The sequence below is a fragment of the Lynx rufus genome, unplaced genomic scaffold, assembly GCF_022079265.1.
Source record: "Lynx rufus isolate CCGP_SWC_20201006 ecotype Redwood Valley unplaced genomic scaffold, mLynRuf1.p SCAF_2, whole genome shotgun sequence".
NCBI classification, from domain to species: Eukaryota; Metazoa; Chordata; class Mammalia; order Carnivora; family Felidae; genus Lynx; species Lynx rufus.
The window spans coordinates 183,955,869-183,977,272 of record NW_025814834.1 but is presented as its reverse complement, the minus strand read 5'-3'; the positions used below and the strand labels follow the sequence as shown (position 1 = coordinate 183,977,272).

At 47.0% G+C, this 21,404-nt stretch overlaps 2 protein-coding genes across 3 annotated transcripts in view; both read right to left on the bottom strand.

Annotated features, from left to right (window-relative positions):
- AGBL4 (AGBL carboxypeptidase 4) overlaps nucleotides 1-21,404 on the bottom strand; it is a 1,304,809-nt gene that overhangs the window by 179,972 nt on the left and 1,103,433 nt on the right. The window lies entirely within an intron of this gene.
- Nucleotides 15,266-21,404, bottom strand: part of BEND5 (BEN domain containing 5) — a 48,101-nt gene continuing 41,962 nt past the window's right edge. For both annotated transcript variants that reach the window (XM_047084917.1, XM_047084918.1), the window contains exon 6: nucleotides 15,266-15,802. In XM_047084917.1, the coding sequence (XP_046940873.1) occupies nucleotides 15,645-15,802 (158 nt within the window). In that variant the 3' untranslated portion in view covers nucleotides 15,266-15,644. The remainder of the gene's footprint in view (nucleotides 15,803-21,404) is intronic.

The following is a 21,404-nucleotide window of genomic DNA, read 5'->3' as shown; positions in this document are numbered from 1 at the left end:
GGCTTTTATGGCCACAGGCCTTACTCACCTCATTCCCTCTGCCTGTAACGCCTTACGCCCTCCTCAGGCCCTGAGATTCTCACCTGAAATTCATTCTCACCTCAGAAGCAGCTGGCCCCTCCTCTAGGACACTGAAGCAAAACCCACCCACCCTTCTTTTGTGCTCCTGCAATACCTCACACAGCTTGGGTCCCAGTTCTGTGACCCGAGGCGTCTCCTTTCTTTATCGCTCCCCACCCCTTCATTCATTCATTCACTCATTCATTCCTATCTTCAACAAAAACTGCTTCAACAGCCCCTGGGGGCCAGGCCTGAAGGGACTCCGTGTGCTCCACCTCATTATCCCTGGGGCAGCCTAGCACCTGGCCCAGCATGGCGTTGGCTGAGTGAATAAACATTTGAGATCATTTTATTGAAATACTTCAGAGTGAATTTGGAGACAGGCATTCCTCTGCTCAAGAGTGATTTAATAACCACAAATGCCTTTAACACAGCGGGGAGGCAAAAAAAGGTGTGCATTTTCCCTTATTGCTGCTGTTAAAATAAATGGCATTTTTAATAAAGTGTCCCCATACAGCATACAGAATGTGGCCACATGATGAAATAAATAAATATATGGTGAAATTATGCATTGCAAAGCAGACTTTTTCTGGTCTTTTGGTTATTAAATTTAATCACTTTTGAGCTGTGCCTCTACTCTTTTTCCTAGAGGCAGGTACGCTTTTGATTAAAATGTGGGCCCCAGAGCACTTGCACAGGGGAAGGCTGACTACGTCCCCAGAGGAACTGGAGCGGAGCGAGCAAACCGGATGATGGGGCCAAGGCAACAGCCACAATTTGCTTCTCACTTGATGGACGTGTTTATCCCCAGACAGAGTGCGTGGCAGTTGCGGGGCGTATGGAAATCTTGCAATTAAGGCAAAGTCTAATTAGAGGCTGCATATTCAAACTACAAAGGGAGCACTCCGAGTGGCAGCCACTCTGGCCGGCTCTGAAACGTGATTCCCCACTCCAGTCCCTGCCTGAGCCACCATTCACTGCCTGACGAGGAAGGCCGGTGGGGGGGGGGGGCGGGGTATGTATCTTATGGCCGTCCGTGGATTCCCTGGTGGCATCTGTGCCTTCACAGTCCATGGAGATGCCTTGGCCCATGGAGAACAGCACAGGTTTTGGAATCCACCAGACTTGGATTTGCATTGTCTCTGCCCATTATCGCTGCTCTAGCCTCAGCATCCCCATCTTCCTGATGGGAGTGGTGATGGGCCTCCCTTAGGGCCATGGAAGGAGCAAGCAAGGCTTTGTGGGGCCTCAGTCCAGGGGATGCACAGCTCAGGAGAGTTCCCTGCCTGGGGCCCGAGGCAAGAGTCTGGTGGGGTGGGCTCTTACTATTACATCATTCACTGTGTCCACAGGACTCTTTTGGACTTTTCTCTCAAGTGCCTGACACCGTGCTCAGCTATCAATTTTGTGTGTCCACCGTGGCAAAAACCTGGGGTAAGCTGTTTCCCCTCAATGCAAACAGTACTGGGGAACGGAGGCGGCGGAAGAGACTGATGGCAGGGCTTATGATCTGGGGTTCTGGCCCAGAGCCAGCAAGAGTTCCTGAGCTTAGACTGGGGTCAAGGCGTGACTCTGAAATTGTCTTTGCCCTCAAGAAAGTCACAAGGTAGCCAGGAAGAGAGATCGGAAAAGAGCACAGACGTTTACATTCCTACAACATTTTACAGGTTAAAAAGTGCTTCTGACTGATCCCTGTTTAATCCTGCCAAGAGCCTGTGAAGGAGGGGCTCATGCTGGCCCCCACGTGACTGAGCCCCAGGCCAGGTCTGCACTTCAGGCACACAGAAGAGGGTGTGTGTCTCACAGACCCCCTCACCCGGGACCTTCGCAGGCACAAGGTATCGAAACCCTTTCTGCTATCTGTTCTTTTTCTTCAGATCTCCTTTTTGTCTTTTGTCAGAAACAGCGTCAACATCGCAGACGTCTCTTTGGGGTGCCCTTGCCCCTCCCACCCCTGAGCACCTTTCCTGGCCGGGTCCTCACACTCTGAATGCTCAGCTCCCTGTCCATCAACAACCTGTGCTGGTGGTTTGTTACAAGAGTTCACATACATCGTCTCAGACTCTAAGTTTCACTCAACAGCCTGCTTTTCTGACTCCACATGATGCTTTGGGTGCTTCTTTCTGCGGATACTTGTAGCTCTCCTTCATTTTCTGCTGGATGGTCTTTCACTCTGTGAAGAAAGTCAGTGGGACGTGTGTGTGCACGTGCAGTTATCCTGTTGTCGGACATGTGCTTCCATCTTTCTACCATCCCCACTGCTTTGCAAGGGAAACTTGTACGCGAAGGTGAACCTTACAACATGGCTAGACCCCAACCAGCGGGGGAGGAACGCTCCCCAACTCTGTCCCACGGTGCAGGGGCTGGCACCCGGCCGGCTCTCAGTCAGTGCTGATTGCTAGAAGGCACTGAGGCCGTGATGCAAGAACAGTGGACTTGGTCTCAGAAGGACCTGGATTGGAGTCTTAACGCTCTCACTTATTAGCTGTGTGACAGTGTGCAAAAGATCTAACCTCTCTGGGGTGCAGTGTCCTCATCAGGAGAAATAAAGACAGCAATGCCAACTCTGAAATATTCTTATTGTGGTTATTTAAATACGTGGGGTCTTCAGTGTGGATCCTGAGCGACAGGAGGAGCTCAGCAAAGCTAATGGAAAGATCTCCTACCACTGAGCAGGGGAAAGGTGTGGGGAGGCATCGTATGCTCTTGTTGGCCACCCTTCTCACTCTGCATCAGGAAGTCTGGATCAAAAGCTCAGTCTTGGGGCGCCTGGGTGGCACAGTCGGTTAAGCGTCCGACTTCAGCCAGGTCACGATCTCGCGGTCCGTGAGTTCGAGCCCCGCGTCGGGCTCTGGGCTGATGGCTCAGAGCCTGGAGCCTGTTTCCGATTCTGTGTCTCCCTCTCTCTCTGCTCCTCCCCCGTTCATGCTCTGTCTCTCTCTGTCCCAAAAATAAATAAACGTTGAAAAAAAAATTAAAAAAAAAAAAAAAAGCTCAGTCTTAAAGAAAAGAGGAAAAGAAAGAAAAAGACGACGAAAAGAAGCCACCTTACAATCATAATTTAAAACCCAGGGGAACCCAACCCACTTTCGAATCTGGCCGTAGTCTCCATTCCATCTGTGCCTTTAATGGGCTGACACTGGAAATCTCTAGGTGTTTGAGGTACTTGGTCCTGGACCAGCTCCTCAAGAGGCAGCCCCAGCCTGCAAAGCCCCACCTACCCCTCCTGGGCCCTGAGGAAGGCGGCACCAGGCTGGACTACAGAGGGTTAAATCTCTTCCTCCCCCAAGAGATTGGAGCCAGTGAGGCTGTCTGCTTAAATGGCCCATAACCATCTCCCAAACCTCCTTAGCTCAGAGAAGTGCCAAGTCAGCAAAATGAAAATAATTTAAAGAGCCATTGAAAAGAGGAACTCCGGCCTCTCTCCTTCTACCACAATGATAGCTTCTCAGCAGTGAGTGGCTCTCATTTTTCATATCCAGGGCCAGGGGCTTCCCACCCATTTGGGGAAAGAATGTGTCACAGGCTGAAATCTCTTCTCTGATGGGAGGAGGGGCAGAGGGGCAGGAGGACTATATGTCACAGGCACTGTAAATGAGGAAACCGGCTTGTCATGAGTAGTGAGTAAGCCGTAGAGATCTACTGCACAGTATAATGAATACAGAAAATACTATTGGACTATAAGTATGTAATGTGATAAATACTGCTACACTGGCAATCACAATGCATAAATGTATCAAAGTAACATACTGTGCACCTTAAACTCGCACGATGTTGCATGACAAATTTATTCAATACAAAAAAAATAACAGAGGAGACTGAGACTCATGGAAGAGCCAGCCTCAAGGCTCCGCACAGGTGAGGCGTGCCATCCTGGCTCCCTGCTTCCTCATGCTGAGGGGTGGGCGGCACCTGGTAGTCAGCACCTACTATGTGCCTGCCGTGTGCCCAGCGCTCTATACAACAGCCCTAAAACATTGCCATTGTTATTCTTTCTACATAGCTAATAAATTTGAGGACCCAGAAGGGTCAGTCACTTGTCCAAGGTCATGTTACTGAAAGGTGGTGGAGGAAAGGTTCAAACCCACGCTGTTTCCGTGGCATCAAGGAAGCTTAGGGAAGCCCTGACACAGAGAGGAATCCAGGCCAGCAGTCTGCCCCCTCCCCGGGACTAGTTTCATCTCCCGCTCTGGGAGCCTTGCTTCTGCTGGGGCTGAGTCCCCACGAGAGCCTGCGCTGATGGGGCCGGAGCATGGGAGCCGGGAGTCGCACGGAGGGGCTGCTCCAGACACAGGTGCCCCGGGGCTCTTCGCATCCGGACCACTGCAGGGCTCACAGACTGGTTCCCATCTGGCAGTGTCAACACTTAAGGAGGCAGGATGGTGGGCATCTGCCCCTCATCGTCGCTTACCCGGGCTATTCCAAAAACCTCCGCAACTCCTCTCTTTCTCCAAGCCCCCCACCACACCGATGCTGGCCTGACCTTTCAGCAGCTGTCTGTGGTCTTCAGAGGCCAACAGCACAGCCTAGGGCCAAGGCTCTCCATGGTCTCACCCCTTCCCCCCTCTCCAGCCTTCTCTCCCAATACCAATTTCACCCCCACTCCTTGAAACTTCTCCCCTCTCCCACCTCTTTAAAAAATTTTTTTTTAACATTTATTTTTTGAAAGAGAGAGACAGAGTGTGAGTGGGAGAGGGGCAGAGAAAAGGGAGTCACAGATTCTGAAGCAGGGTCCAGGCTCTGAGCTGTCAGCACAGAGCCCGGTGGGGGGCTTGAACTCATGAACCATTAGATCGTGACCTGAGCCGAAGTCAAATGCTTAACTGACTGAGCCACCCAGGCACCCCTACCCTCTCCCACCTCTTGCCCCTTGCTCACAATGACAATAAACACTTACGTGGTGTTCACTGTGTGTCAGGTACAGTTCTAAGTGCTTTATAGATATTAACTTCATGCTCACAGGAACCTGATACCTCCATTTTATGTGGAGGAAACCAAGGCCCAGACCAATTAAATAACTCACCCAATAACTCACACAGACGTAAGTGGTGGAGCTCACACTCAGACCCAGGCAGCGTAAGGTCAGGCTCCTCAGACTCAACCACTGCCAAATCCTTTCCTTCTTTCTTGACTTGGTGGTACCCTATCCTGGGGTAACAAGGCCAAGGAGGTCTCATGACATTCTTGTGAAGGGCTTTCTTGATCATGCAAAACCCTAAACCTCCAGGTGGGAGAAACTGCTTCAGTGTCTGGTTTTGCACAGTCTTTGGTCATCAGGGGCCAGGATTGCAGGGTGAGCTCCATTTCATCTGTACCGGCTCTGTGCTGGGCTCAGGGCCTCAGAGAGGAACACACACATGGTAGCCCCTTTGAGCACTCACAGTCCAGCGAGAAAGATGGGTGCCCAGTGACGGTATAAGCTGATGAACTAGCAGAGGCATAAGGCAATTTATAACAGTGCTGACACATCACTGATTTCAGAAAACTATTTCAGTGGAGTCACTGTTCTCCCAAAGTAGGGAGAAACGTATGTAAGGGTGCGGTGGGGGATGCAGTGTGAACAAATCCCCACGGCCACTCTGATCAGGTTTGCAAACCAGCCCCACAAGCACCCCCCCCCTCCCTGAATTTCCCCAGCATGAAAATCCCATCTCTGCTGAGTTCTGGACAGGCTGCAGGTGGCCACGAGTGAGAACTGCTGAGAAATTAATGGCAAGGAACCAAGGACAATGCTGCAGAAAAAGCTATGCTGGCATTTGTTCCTTGTGTAGCTTCTCTGATGACCATTGCAATGAGTCCAGAGGTGTCCCGCATGATTGCTAGTGATCTGGGCTCACTAAAAGTTTTTGGATAAATTTCAGGTGCCCATTTCAGGGGGAGAGGAGGATAACCTTATCCAGATTCTTCCCACAGAAGAATCTATGTGGGAGTGGCCCAGGCCCTGGACGTTTATTACCCCCTTCTTCCCATAACACCATTGGCCTGATCGGGAAGACCCATGGCCTGCCCCCCGGGGCAGGAGCTAAGGGACAGTCCTGTCCTTCCCACACTGGGATGGAGACACAATGACCCCAGGGTTTGTCTCTGCTCCATTCCTCTCCTTCCAACTTTGGGGTCCTTGCTTTAGTTCAGGTCTGGATTGGAGCCACAGCCTCCTACCAAATCTTTGACTTTTGCATTTATTTATTCAATAATTAAAATCTTTTAATGTTTATTTATTTTTGAGACAGAGAGAGACAGAACATGAGCAAGGGAGGGGCAGAGAGAGGGAGACAGAATCCGAAGCAGACTCCAGGTTCCAAGCTGTCAGCACACAGCCCAACGTAGGGCTCGAACTCACAAACTGCGAGATCATGACCTGAGCCGAAGTCAGATGCTTAAATGACTGAGCCACCCAGGCGCCCTATTCAATAATTTTTTAAATGAATTTATACTGTATGCCAGGTGCTGGGAATACAGCAGTGAACAAACAAGAAACCAAGATGCTGAAGTGGATAATGAATGTAAGTATGATAGAGTTTGTTAATTATTCACATATAAGAAGAACAGAGAGAAAAAATACACAGCTCAAGGTAGGTGCTTGTCAATAATTCTGGTTATTGTTTGGGGCAGGTGGGTGTTGGTGCAGAGGGAGGATGTGGGGTTCTGATCTTTCTTTCTTCTATTTCATGTCCCTGGCCCTGGAAATGGACACAGCAGATAAGTGAAACAGGGAGGCTTTGCCCTACTGATTTCTTGAAATAGTCCCTCTTCCGTTATTTCATCCAGTCTACCGCCACCCCTGGGAGGCATATGGAAAATCCCATTTTCCACAGGGCAAAGTGAGTCTCAAAATGGTGAGACTCACCTCCAAAGTCACTAAGGCCTAGGCTGCTGACTTGGCTTTGAGGCTCAGGCACCCTGTCTGTCCTTCTTACTCTCTATCCACAGCTTCTGCTGATCATGGCACATTAGTTTGAAATCACCAAGATGTAATTACATTCCACTTATCATAATTATAATGTGGAAAAGCACCTTTGTTTAGACAGGTGCTTCTCAAAGTGTGGTGCCCAGACCAGCAGCATCGGCATCACCCTCAGAACTGGATGGAAGTGTAATTTGTGAGCCTCACACCAGACCCGCTGAATGGCAAACTCTGGGGTGGGACCTGTGATCCGGGTGTCAGCAAGGCCTGTAGCTAATTCTAAAGCAGGCTGAAGTGTTAGAACCACCGGTAGAGAGGAAGAAGATAGGATCTTGCCTCAGGAGACTTAGGTTTAAGTTCCATCCATTAACTATGTAACTCAGGAAATTCAAATTACCCTTCTTTATAGCCTGTTTCCTTACCTTCAACATAAAGACACATCAGAAAACTGCTATGAGGAATCACAAGCAGTAATATCTGTGAGTCTTTTATATTACTAATCAATGTGATAATAATAAAGCCACTCATTCATTTGCTCAATCATTCATCCAACAAGCATTTATTGAATGCTTAGTCTGCTGGATCCAGGCCACACCTATGCTGTCATTTCGGTTGGGCTCAGACGCAGGCAGGCCAATAGTCTATAGATTATCCTTGGTGAGATAAAACCAGTTCTCTAAGTTTTGCTACGCAAAGGGTATGGGCTGTGCTGTGGGGGTGAGGACAAGTGCATGCCCCGCAGGGGGTCTGAGGTGCTACACCAGCAAAAGGATGTAGATTTAGCCAGGACCTATTCCGGGCCAGGCTCCTGCTCACACACTTGCACTTGGGATTTCGCTGAATCCTCAGAGCAAACCCTCAGAGGCAGTGTTACTGGTGCTGTACCATGGGGGCAAAAAGAGGCCGAGAAAGAGACATGGTTTGAGAAAGCCTCAGAGATACTTGGCATCACCACATCCGATGACAGGAGATGTCGTGAAAGGCCCCTTGGCTCCCACGTGCATTCCAGGTGCCAGCAGCTGAGCACCTCTCCCGGGGCCAGCTTTTCTGCTGGGAGCCTGCTAGTGTGCTTCTTTGTTTTGTCCCTCCAACAATACCACAAAGTCAGAACCCCTGTCCTCGTTTTTCTGACAAGGAGACAGAAGCTCTGGAAACCGTGTGATTCAGGTAGCAGGAGATGGAGCCTGGATTCAAACCTAGGATAGCCTGGCTCAGCGCCCACTCTCCTCCCCACCCCACATCTGTCCACGGCAAGGGACCCCTGGCTTCCCAGAGGGACCTGAGGGAGGGTATCGGCAAGAACAGATCTTCACCACTACCTCCTTCAAGTGCCCATTTTTTTGAAGTCTCCTGCTTCATTTTCTTCATGAACATGCTTCTTCTATGCTCTAATCCTTCTTGTTGCTACACAGAGTGTCTTCAAGTACCAGTTAGAATGAATTCTTCCTTCCTCCTTCCCCCCACTCCCTTCCTCTCATCTGGGAGTAAAGCTGAGGCTCCAGGCAGACAGGACATAATCTCCCTCACTTTCCGCTCCTGGGACACCTCCAGCTCCCATGGCAAGGGTCCTGCAGGGCTGTCCGCCCCATGCTGACAACCTTCTCCCCACACACACAGTCTTCCTGACTCTGCACTGCTTTTTCTTTTCCTCAGGGCATTCATCACCTTCTTCTGTAATTTTCTTATTTATTATGTTTACTATTTACCTTCCTCCTCTTCCCATTCCCCCTCCCCCCCCAGCCAGAGTTTAGGCCATTTGTGCTTTTCTTCATAGATGTGTCTCAGGCATTTAGACCAGTGATGGACACGTACTAGGTACTCAATAAATGTTTGTTGAGTGACTGAATGAATTCCATAATTACTGATGGGGAATTTCTGGATACTAGAAATTTGGTGAGGCTAGGACACTGAATCTCTCTCCCCTTTAGCTAATGAAACAGTGAATGCCCATATCCTCAGGTGTCGGATCAGATGGGGGTTTGGAGCTATGCTTGGTGTGTGACTCCCTGCCTGGGCCCAACCAGAAGTGCCTCTCAGAGTGCTGGGCACAGGTCAGACATTCAGCGCATGTAAAACGAACAAAGGGAGGGATGGATTAGCACACAAATGGCCAATAGACAGTCACTGTCATCCTCTAGGTGGAAGCTCAAAGGCCCCATCTCAGAGCTCTTCCATGATTGCACTAGAAGGAGGAGTTCTAGCTACTAGAATAACCCAGCTTAGAGAAGGCTAATTGGGGAGGAGAAGAGGGTCTTTAGTGGAGGACCATATGGCTCTTTCCTTTTCACAGAACTAAACATTGTTATTGATAATTTGGCTAGGATACAAAAGATATATTTATATACTATAAACCTGGGAGAAAGGGCCTATCATAGAATCAAATTCCATAAGGATCTCAAACACCCAAATGCATGCACAGACAATTCACCTAGAAAGGCATTGAAAAAGTACATCTTTATAGAGAATGAGTTAACCATGCTTCTTTAAAAATTCCAAAAACACACGGATGTCTATCCTGCTTGAGACATGGCTGAACCTTTTGGAAAGCAATATAAAAACACATGGAAAGGACTATAAAATGTCCTTGCCCTTTAACCCAGTTAGCTCAGTCCTGGGAATTTAAGAAACAAACAACCATAAATGATCATGGCAGTATTATCTCTAACAGCAAGACACTAGAGACAACAAAATGCACATAAGAGATAAGAAGGTAATCAGGACCCCGTACTGGAAAGGGCATTAAAATGGTAACTATGCACATCGGGCCACAGAGGGGGGAAATGTTTGCCACATGGTGTTGGATGCACAAGGCAGGATCATGGGAAGCTGGCCAGCCATGGGGACAAAGAGATGTTGCCCATGGACAGACAGGAGGGGCTCCCAGGAGCCACGCACAGTTGGGCTTGGTTCTCGAGATTATGGTTGGATTTTCTTTCTTGGCTTTGGCTTTCCTCAAATTCTGTTTTGTATTTTAAACACAAATGGAAAAGAAGATCTCAACCAGCTGGAATGTTGGGCTGAAACCAATAAGATGAAATAGAAGAGGGATAAATGCAAAGTCCTGTATTTCATTTAAGAACTATATTTAAGAACACACACTTGAATGGGTGGTGGTGGTGGTGGTGATAAAGAGCCGCTAAAAGGAAAAAGGGAAAGAAGAAGGGAAAAAAAGAAGCACTTTACTGAATCCCTGAACTAGGAAGGCATGGACTGTAGGCCTGCCGTGGCGGGAGGCCAGTATGATCACCATAACAAGTGCATAATGGACAAGATGGCTGGGGCTGGGGGACATCATGCACTTGACCAATATCTTCTACTCTAATCAATAGGGAAATCAGGAGCTGAATTTTGTGTGAGTTTCTCTGGCTTCAAGACCTATGTTCCTCTTACAACACAGTGAACTAAAGGGACAAGTATTGTGTTAGCCAAAAAGAGAACACAGAGGAAAGTTTGGTGACCATTAACTCAACATGGGATAATTCCATCATGGAAGATGCTAATTCAGGGTCAGGACACATTCATAGAGATATGCTGTCATAAGAGGTGATAACCTGCTCTAGTTACTGCCACCCAGACCCTTCCTAAAGTACCCTGTCCAGTCTTGAACCCTACCTTTTAGGGACACAACCATAAAAGAGCAACTGGGATGGTCAGGGGTCTTAGGATTAGGGAACTGATATTGAATGCCTAGCTGCTTTACTCACATTATCTTACATAGCCCTTGATATAGGTAGGGATTATGTTCCCATTTTAAAAATGAGAAAACTGAAGTTAAGAGAGGTTATAAACTTGTTCAAGGTCAGATAGTAGTAAGTGATGGTCAGGATTCAAACACAGGGCTGTCAAGTCCAGAAGCCCCACTCTGTCCCGTGTAGCCTCCCTCATGTGACAAACGGTAAAATAGAATTTGAACTACTTATTAGTTGGTGAAGAGACAGGATTGGTACCTTCAATTCCACAAAGGGCTATGAGGAGAAGCGTTGTGTGTGATTTCAGAGGAGAGAATTTGAATGACCTTAGAAATCTCAGGGAAGTAGATTTTTAGCTCAACAGAAGAACATCTCAGTGACAGTAATAATTGGGTAGGAAGCCAACTCCCCCATGCCTGGAGGTATTCAAGCATGGCCTAGAGAGGCATTTGCTTGCAGTGGGCAGGAGATCTGGCAGGAGGACCTCGAAGTTCACTTTTGACCCGGAGGTTCCTTGAGCCTATGAAGGTGCTTGGCACAAACTGATCAATCCCTTCAAAAGAAGTGATGAAAATAACTGTTGATATGTCTATTTGCAGATACAAAAAATTATATGCCCAAGGTACACATATTTGTCCAGAGAAGACTAAACACAGAAAATGAAATGGATTCTGCTGGAAATGCTTACAGGTTAAGCTTTTATTTTCTGAAACCAAGAAAGCAAACTCTGGGAAGATGTACAATCTCAGAAATAATTAAAGGAAATATGAGGTACTAGTTTTCACCTAGTAAGTTGGCAAAATAATTTAAAACACAGTCACACACTCATTATATGTATCAAGAATGATAAAAAAAAAATGTCATTCTTTTTGACCCAGGTAAAATGACCTTAAGAAAATGATAGAAAATATAAAGGGAAAAAACCGTGCACATGAAAATCTTCCCCTGAGTTTTATTTATAAACAACCTAAAAATTTAAGGAAGAGCAATGGGCCCCTGGGTGGTGGGCCTGAGGTTGGGGCTTTTCTGGGAGGAGAGCTGGGAGGTGGGGAGGGGGCCTAGCTGGTACACACAGGAAAAGGCCATGAGCATGGAGCGCTGTGGGATAAGCACAAGCTGTCTGGAGGGCCAAAGGTAGGTATAAAAGCCAAAGTCGCTGTGTAAGAGGTCAGAGCAGGTTGGAGACTGGACTGAGGCACACTGGGGGGAGGACTTGAAAGGGTGTGGGGAGAGAAGAGGAGAAGAATGTCAGCTCTAACCTTGGTGGCCCTTTATCCTCTCTGGCCTGGCGCTTTAATTACGTTCAGTACTTCTAGCAACACCACAATGGGATGTTATTTCCTCCATTTTGCAAATGAAGAAGCTGGTGTTCAACAAGATGACTGCATAACTCACATCAAGTGAGGTAGTAAGTGCTAGAGTTGGGAACTGAACTCGAATGCATTGACCTCTAGACTTAGGCTCTTGCTCCTGTCCTCGATGGACCAATTTGTGTAGTGGGGCCTCTCAGGGGCTGGCAGCCCTCCTCCCTAGCCCCACAGCCCAGCAGATGGCTTACTCGACTGTAGCTTGATGTCTGTCTGCTTGGTGATGTTGGAATTGATGGTTAAGTTTCCTGGAGCAACAGGAAAACACGATCCAATGGAAAGGGAAGGATGCAAACCTGATCATATGCTATGATCGCAGTGTGTACAATACATTCTCTCAGCCTTGAGAGACTACAAGAGATCTATCACAATGCTTACAGGAGCGTAATTTTGGAATGTTTCCCTATTTTTCCAAAAATTTCTATGAAGTGTTTTTTATTTCTTTACAATTACAAAAGAATGTCATAATTTAGAAATGCATGCAAGAAATCCATGGGCACTTAACGGTCACTAAATCCATTCCTCAGGTAGAAGATAAAAACAAACCACATCTTTCAGTTTCATCTGGTAACAGAGAACTTGTTGCCAGGGTTTCTGAAGACAGTGCCCAAACCTCATCAATTCAGACTCTGCCAGTTGAGTCCTGACTGTCTTGTCCTACACGACTCACTGGCCTGTCACAAGAATCAAAAGAAAGAACCTAAGTGTAAAAGTGAGGGGATACTTACTGGTGCCTGAACTGAAAGTCACCTTCTGCCTCATGTCCAACTAACTAGCACTTGGCAAACATGAAAGAGGGACTCTAGACAAGCTTTTAGGGCAGTCCTCAGTTATTTAATACTCTCAGTTGCAAATATCCTCAGGTACCTTAAAAGGAACATGTCTTTTTACTTTGGAAACACTCTTGTTCCTTGCTTAAATCAAGTCTTCTAATGACTTCTAGTAGACTAGTATTATTCAAGAGTGGCACTTATGTTCAAATACACGTCCCCAGCCCCATCCCAAACTTACTGATTCGAGCTCACTAAGCCACGACCCACAAGTCTATATTTTAAACACCTCAGCAAATTCTTAATATTGAACATATTTGGGAAACTCTCCACTATACAAAATGAATTTGAGTTTTGTGTATGCGTTTAATGTAATAAAACTATGCATCCTTTTAAACAGTACTAGAGCTCCTTAACATGGCTTGAATTAATGAGACTGGTTACTTTCCATTGATTACTTAGGTTGGGTCTCTCTAAATATACCCTCAAATTACATGCTTAGAGTCTCAGCGCAGACCATTACATCCCACTCATCTTACAAGGAAGAGGTAAAAGGGTAGATTTTGTACAGACCTGGATTCTGATCCAGCTCCACTGCTGACAAATCTGAGACCTTGGCCAACATGTTATTTAATCTTTTCTGAGCCCATTTCTTCATTTGTATGGGTACGGGTATTATGGCCTTGCCCTTGCATGACAGTAACAGGGCATTGAGTACTCAAGAGGGGCTCAAAACCATTTCAGTCTAACTCGAGTATGCACCTCTCCAGATTCCCCAGCAGAATTGGCTTTTATGTCCTTCCTTGTCACATCCCACTTCTGATTCTATTCTGCCTTATAAGCTAAAAGTAACTAACATCTTTGTAGCTCTTTGAGATTTCCAGAGCCCTTTATCCAGATGTTACCTAGCATCCTCTCCACAACTAACCTGAGTTAGGGATCATGATCTTCACTTTAAAAGAAATGAGCCCCAGAGAGGTCAAATGACCTTGACAGAAGTGGCAAAGTCAGGACTTGAACTCAGATCCCAGAATCTTTCACACCTTGTTCAGTCCCTAATGTGTGCATTGTACATTACATAAAGCACTCACATCTCTCATAGCGTTTTAAAATATATATTTCCATGACTTTCCCCCACCAAATTAAAAGCACTTATAAAGCAGGTACGACATTGTAATGGTCTTTGAAGGTAAATGCAGTTTTCAGGTGTGTCTTCACCATGGTTAGGGAGAAAAGGGGATGAGCTCAAGAATAATGCATACTTCTTCCGAGTCCCTCATGCATCCTGCACTACTCATGCCTAAGCTGCCTCATGCTTTGAAATGAACCCATCTTAATAACATGAATTTATTGAACACTACTAAGTGTAACGAACTTTGCTCATGAAATGAGTTAAACTATGTCAGTTAGAAAAGTCCTGTTGTTGTTATTATTTAGTTATCCATATAGCCCATGAGGCAGACATTATTTTCCTCATTACACCGATAAGGAACCTGAGAAGTTAAGTGATCAATCCAAGATCACACTGCTAGTTTGTGGAAAGTTGGGGAAATACCATAAAAGGAAACTCACATGTACACATCCTATTAGCAAGCATACAATATTTCACATGACAAAGGGTTATTTTATTTACTAAAACAAAATCCCTCAAAGAGGCAGCCACTTCCCCTACTTATCCCAGTGACCCTGACCTTTGGCTTAGAGACCACCAGAGAAACCAGGGGCCGAAGTTTTCCAACCAATGCCTAAAAGCCAATGACCAGAAATGAAGAAAATAACAATCGCCAACATTTATTGAACACTTTATATATAGATATATAATTCTTATAGCAAGTCTGTAAGGTAGATATAATCTCCTTTTTACGGAACAGCAAATGGAAACTCAAGAGGTTAGGTTAAACCCAAAGCAAGCAGGGGAGCCAGGAGTGGAACCCAGGTGCTCAGCCCCAAACCCTTGCCATTTCCAATATACCAAGCTGACTTCACAGGCATTACAGAAAGTGCAAATCAACAGGAAGATCGAATGTGGTTTGCCAGATTGTGCACCAGGCACCTTAGAGAATCAGTTACTGAATGAGATAAAAATTATGTAACCTGAAAGATCATTTTAGATATAAAAGGATAAACGAACTGACGCGAGGTGACACTGCCCCCTGCTTCCTGAAGGTAACGCTGGGCCACATCTCACATTACCGCCCCCTAACACCCTTTTACAGAGACTGATTCAATTTATCAAGGAAGTTGGATCTCAGATCATCTTGAGTGAGAAAGGCGTCTGTCTGGTCCTAAGATCTGTCCTTTGAAGTGAGAGGAAGTAATTTGCTTCCGAGACAGCCCTTCAGATCTGCAGACAGCAACCCCTCCCCTTATGAATTTTCTTGCTTTCGGCCTGAGTGTTCCACCTCTCAAAGGACACTGGTCACCTCCACTGTCCACTTACTATACTTAAATAAATGAGGATAATGATTGTCTACATCAAAGAATTAATGAAGCTTTATTATAGAACAAAATAGAGGAACAGAGATAGAAGTCCTTGAATGGTAAAAATATTAGTTCAAATTCTCAGTCAAGTGATAGGCAACTCAGAGACACTTTATCCCCTTCCAAAAAAGACAGTGCTTTCCCCATCCCCAGAATGACACTGGTGCCAAGTTGCTGCCTGAGTCTCAGCAAATCCATTTGACTTCTTTGGAATGGGAAGTCCAAGTTCAGGGCAAGCCGACGACCCTGGAAACCTGCTGGCTCCCTGCCCACATGCCACCACACACGGTGGGGTCTCAACTGGACAGCACCATTGCCCGCAAATCACAAGCCACGCAAGAAAAACGATAAGGCTTTATGAAAAATCCAAAGTTTATTGCAAATTGTATTTTGCTTCCCTTCGTTCTTCATTTTTACAGGATTTATTGATATCCATGATTTTTTCACAGATGTACTTGTTGACTTTGGAGAGTCTCTGTGCAATTTCAGTTTCATCCACAGTTTCTTGTGCTATTCTGTCGTACAAACACTCTAGACAGGGGAAAGGAACAAGATGGCCAAGGATTAATGGTGAATTTAAGTACAATCTTGTAAGGGGGCACAAAGAAAATGTACCTCCTGACATACTTCCCAAACACCAATTCACGTATCTGGCACTGCTGTACGTTTAAATTTTCAATACAAATGTACTTAGAAAAAAGTAGATATATGCTGTAAGTTTACACTTTAAGAATGATACAATATCCATATGCCCACTACCCAGTTTCATAAACATTATTGGTCCTTCTGATGCCTCTGGATGCCCCTCCCCAATCCCATCGTTTCCTCACCCTCCCCAGATGTAAGCACTCTCCTGGATTTTTTCTTTCTTTTCTTTTTGTGTTATCACATATGTACACATTCTTATATAATGTATTGTTTACTCTTCCCTGTTTTTTTTTTTAATAATTTTTTAATGTTTATTTATTATTGAGAGACAGAGAGAGACAGAGCATGAGCATGGGAGGGGCAGAGACAGGAGGAGACACAGAATCTGAAGCAGGCTCCAGGCTCTAAGCTGTCAGCACAGAGTCCGACACTGGGCTCGAACTCAGAAACCATGAGATCATGACCTGAGCCGAAGTCAGACACTTTACCAACTGAGCCACCCAGGTGCTCCTACGCTTCCCTGTTTTTAACTTTTTTTTACAGGTATATCCATATCTTATATATCTTTCTTTTTCTCACTCAACATTACATAAATTTCGTGATTTACCCAAGTTGAAGTGTGTGGCTACAGGTCAATCATTTTCACTGATGGGTAGTGTTCTCTGGAGTGGACTGTTCCACAATTTGCTGATCCATTTTACTGTCAATGGATACTCGGATTGTTTCCAGTGTTTTGCAATTACAAACACCCTGGTGCATGTCTCATGGGGTACACATGCAGGAAATTCTCCGGTGAGGGCCAAGCTGTGGCACTGCTGATCGCTAGGGTGTGTGCATACTCAACTTTACTAGGTGATGTCTAGTAAATTGTTTTCCAAAGCGGTTGTGCTGCCTGGAACTCCTGACAGTAGTGTATGCCAGTACTGGTTGCCTCATATCTTCAAAAGCACTTGACATTGCCCGGTTATTAAGGTTTTGACAGCCCGGTCGGTGTGAAGTGGTATCTCAACGTGGTGATTACTAACGAGGCTGAGGTCGGCCGCTCTTAGTGAGTCTGACTTTGCTGTGATGAAACAAAGAGTGAGCCCCAGACAAGGTCTGACAGGAGCCTGACTTCTGCCCACTTTCTAGCCTGGGCACCTGAGGCAAATCATTGCCCTAGATTCCTCACCTGCTTACCAAGAACAACAAACCAAAAATAACAAAAGGTTATCTTTAAGGCTGCCATGAAGCATATGAGATAAACATTTTGCAAGCCTTCTTCGAACCGTACAGAACATTACACCTGTATGGAGTTGTTACAATTATTTTATGTATATACACCTGTCCACTCCTGGGGCCTACCACAGTGCTTGCAGAGGGGCAAGGTTCAGTAAATATATGTTAAGTGAACGAATGAATAGTTTCCCAGAGAAACTCCAGAGGTCATAAAAATTCTGGACATAAGGGGACTACGCATGGAGAACATACCAGTGGTGTATATAATCATGGGCACGAATTTTAACTTCTTTGAACCTGCACTTCCTCACCTATAAAACAGGAATGGAGACCTACTCTTAAGGAGTTGCTATGGAGGGTAAACAACATCTTGTCTACCAGGCCAGCCCAGAGCAGGTAATCCTGCTGGAGGTGCAGAATGTCGGCACTCGATGGGACTGTGGGGACTAACACGTGCTGACCCCTCCTCTGGCATGTGGGAAAGTGGAGGCCTGGAGAAAGTACGGACAGAGCCCACTGTGCCTTCCCCAACGCTGAGCTCTTCCTGGGTGTGCAGCCAGCCCGCCTCCGGGTGCCATCCACACTGCAGGTGCATGTGCTATGGGCATCCCGGGTCCCGGGCACCCTCCCCTCCCCACTGAGAACGGGTTTGCACAGAGAAGCCTTTAAAAGCTTTTGGTTGACCTCCACTACTCCCTGACTACTCCCAAGCCACTTATCTCCACTTCATCTTGTCTTGGCCTTTCCACAGGGACTGAGACAAGAAGGTAGGAGGCCCGGTCTCTCTCTAGTCCTGCCTTCTGCTAAGTTTACCTGCAATTCTCTCCTGCTCCAGGCTATCCCACAAATCAGTGTCTTTGACAATCTCTTTCCCGATTACTCTGGCTCCATCCTTCAGCTGCCTAAATCCTATTCATCCTTCCAGATTCAGCATCCCTGGGGCCTACCAGATCAAACTGGGAGACCCCACTCTGCTGATTGCCTCTGCACCCCCACACTTGCCTGGCTCTCTGTCTCAAAGCACTGATCATGGTCTAATAAAACTGTGACCAGTGCCTCCCCTACAGATGGGAACGCTTGGACAGTCTGTCTCCAGCCCTGAGCCGGGAGGAAGCAGATACTCACGGTGACTTTGCTGGAACCTGAACCAAGTGAGGGAGACAACTTGTGCTGAGAACTGTTTCGAAGTTCAGGAGTTCGAATCTGGCTCTTGCCCTAGTTGCTGTGCAACCTCTAAGTGGGAACCAGTCTGGGTCTCAGTTTTACCATCTGTAAAAGTAGGATGGCAAACCACATGATCCAAGGAGATTCTTCCAGCGCTAAGTCTTTAGCTGTCTGGAAGGTAGTAGGGTGGTAAAGAGGCTGAGGAGAGAGAAGGGGAGAGAAGGAGAGTGGGTGTGATGGCCCTTGGAGCACTGGCAGGGGTCACAGAAGAGGCAGGAAGAGAAAGAGGCAAATGCAGGAGTGTTTTCCAAGAGGGCTCCCCAGCATCCCAAGCGTTCCTGTGTCTCGGGGGCAAGAGCGCTGAGCAGCCCCTGAGGTTGATTAAAGGCTTTGTTAGACTCTAGGTATTAATCACCTGCACTTGCCGGGAATGTCTCCCTCTGCGAGGGAGCATTTGAGATTATTGCTTAATTAACAAGGTTTATAACAGCGCTAATGTGTCCTATTAAAAAAGTTATAAAAATTATCCAGAACTCAATGCTGTGGCTCATTTAGGAAACTCAGACATTCTGCAAAAGGTCATTTGACCTTAATAAGGTTTAACTGTCATTCTGGAGCTTGTCATTAAAGAGAGACTCTCCTACGGCCCTCCTGCTCTGCTTTCTGCATTTGCAAGCGGTATCAGTGCTCACCATCCTGCTGCCATCCGGTCGGGAAGGATTTTAAAATCCTCAAAGACATGAGAAAATCCCTAATGAGCAAGGGCTGTCATTTTTGTACAGCAAATGTGACTAAGTGTGGTAAAAGTGAAATAAACACACACAATCTCAAGCCACAGATCTCCTGCTTAGAAGGACCAGTCCAGGGCAGTCTGGAGGAGCTCATATAATTGGGGTAAAAATGGTGAGTGTATGGTGGGGTAGGAGACGGACTTCCAACCTGCCTGCTTGTAGTAGAGAAAAAACCAACACTGTACTTCAGTATGACAAGAAACCTCTGGGACGAGGAAGTCGGACTCACTCTGCCCGGCTCCAACCTAACCAGTTGTACGGCCTTGGGCAAGTCACTTTCCTTCTCATTCACCTGCATGGCAAGCATTTCTGGGCTCTCAGCGTTGCTATAGGAGGCCCCTGGGGGGCAAAGATACCGCAAAAAGAGACCAGAGGTGACCACAAGGGGCTCTGGGACATATGACAGAAGTGTCCACTCACCCTAAGAAGTCAGGGAAGGCTTCCTAGAGGAAGGTTCTCCTAAGCAGATCCGGGTGGTTAGAGCAGCTAGCCAGACAAAGCAGCCCAGGTGCAGGGTGGGTAGTTATGACACGTGGTCCGGGCCCCAGGAATGGCCCTTACAAATTCCCTAACGTGAGAGGGAACAAGGCTTGTTCAGGGAGTACAGTAGTTCATTAGGGCAAGAACTCTAGGGGAATACTGCTGAAAAATAAAGCTGGAGCAATGGCCAGGAGCCAGGTTCTAAAGGTGCTTTTGTGACATGTTAAGAAGCTTACCTTTTAATAATGGGCACCATGGGCTGGCTGTGACGGGGTGGTGGTGACAGGATCATGTTTGGTTTCTTAAGGATCACTCTGGTTATGTAATGGAGAGAGAAGTCTGGAAGCTGCCGGAGTATTATAGGGGGGAAATGATGGCCTATGAAAGGTGCATGGGGCAGGGAGAGAAGTGGGTGGTTTAAGACATATTTGGGGGCAGAAGAGACAAAACGAGGCATGTGCAGGAGTCGAGCATGGGCATCTCGGGGTACCTGCTGGTGGTGTCCTTCACCAAGACAGGGAATCCAGAAGGGGCAGAAGGCTGTGCAGAGAGGAAAAAGGAGAGAGTGGTGAGGGGCACAGTTGTGCCAGTGTCATGGGGGAACCTGTGAGCTGTGAGGAGACGGCCAGTGGGCACCTGAATGTATGGTTTGGGAACGCAGAAATGTGGACTGAGCCAAGGATAGATTTGGGAACATCATTCACTGATTTAGCAAATGTTTACTGAGCACTCACTACCTGCTAGCCCTGAACAAGATACTCATAAAGCTTATATTCTAGTGGGCTTGTGGGGGGTGGGGGGGTGGGGAGGCAATTCCCAAGTAAACAAACAAGAAATGCTATGCAGACACTTTATGTAGGGTGATGCTGAGGTGACAGAGAACAATGGAAAGGCTATGCAGATGGGGCCGCTGGGAAAGGCCTCTCTGGATGGCCAGAAGGAGGCGGGATTGCAGGGCAGACGGAGGACACTGCTGACAGTGGGAATAGGAAGGTGGTAGGAGGACCCTGTGATTAGAGCATGGTGGAAAATGGGAAGTGAGGTGTCAGCAGAGGGCAGAGGGGTCCCCAGAGGCCAGATTGCCAGGCGTGAGCCAGGACAAGGAGTGTGGGTTTCAGCCTGGGCCCTGGGAACAGTGGGAAGTGAGATCAGCTGAGGAAAGCTTTGTGGAGAGAGAGGACACTCTGGGGACAGAGGACAGGGCAGCAGAAGTGGAGCCCACAAGGGGGATGTGAAGCCAGGGAGGCAGGAGGAAGTCGAACATGTGTTACTGAGGAAGTCCTCAGTAAAGGAGGAATGAGTGGTCCCATCAGACAGTCTGGGGAGGAGGTGAAAAGTGTGCCCCAGATCTGGAAAGGCGGAAGTCCACGGGAAACTTGGCAAGAACAGACTAGTAGGGGGCTAGACTAGGGGGCTAGGCCCCCTCCGACAGACAGCAGGGGCATCACAAGTGAGCACAGGCAGTGAGTGTAGACAACTCCTTAAGAGAGCTGGATGTGAAAAGGAAAAGGGAGACATGGAGCAACCAGGTGGTTGAAGTGGCCTCCAGGGAGTGTTTTGTTTGTTTTCATAAGAAACAAGTGGTCAAAGTCTATTTAAATGACGCTGGGAAGGAAGTGGGAGGGCAGGAGCATAATTGGAGGAACAAGGTACTTAGGAAGGCAGGTGGGCTGGGATCCAGATAGAGAGAATGGATGGCCCCAAATAAGAGAAGGAAACTCTTCTTCTGGGACATGGGGCAGAAGAACAGACGGTATAGTTAGGTCTGTAGTTAAGCCTGCAGTTTGAAGCTGTGGGAGTTCCTTTTCTTTTCTCTGTGAAGGAAGAGAAAA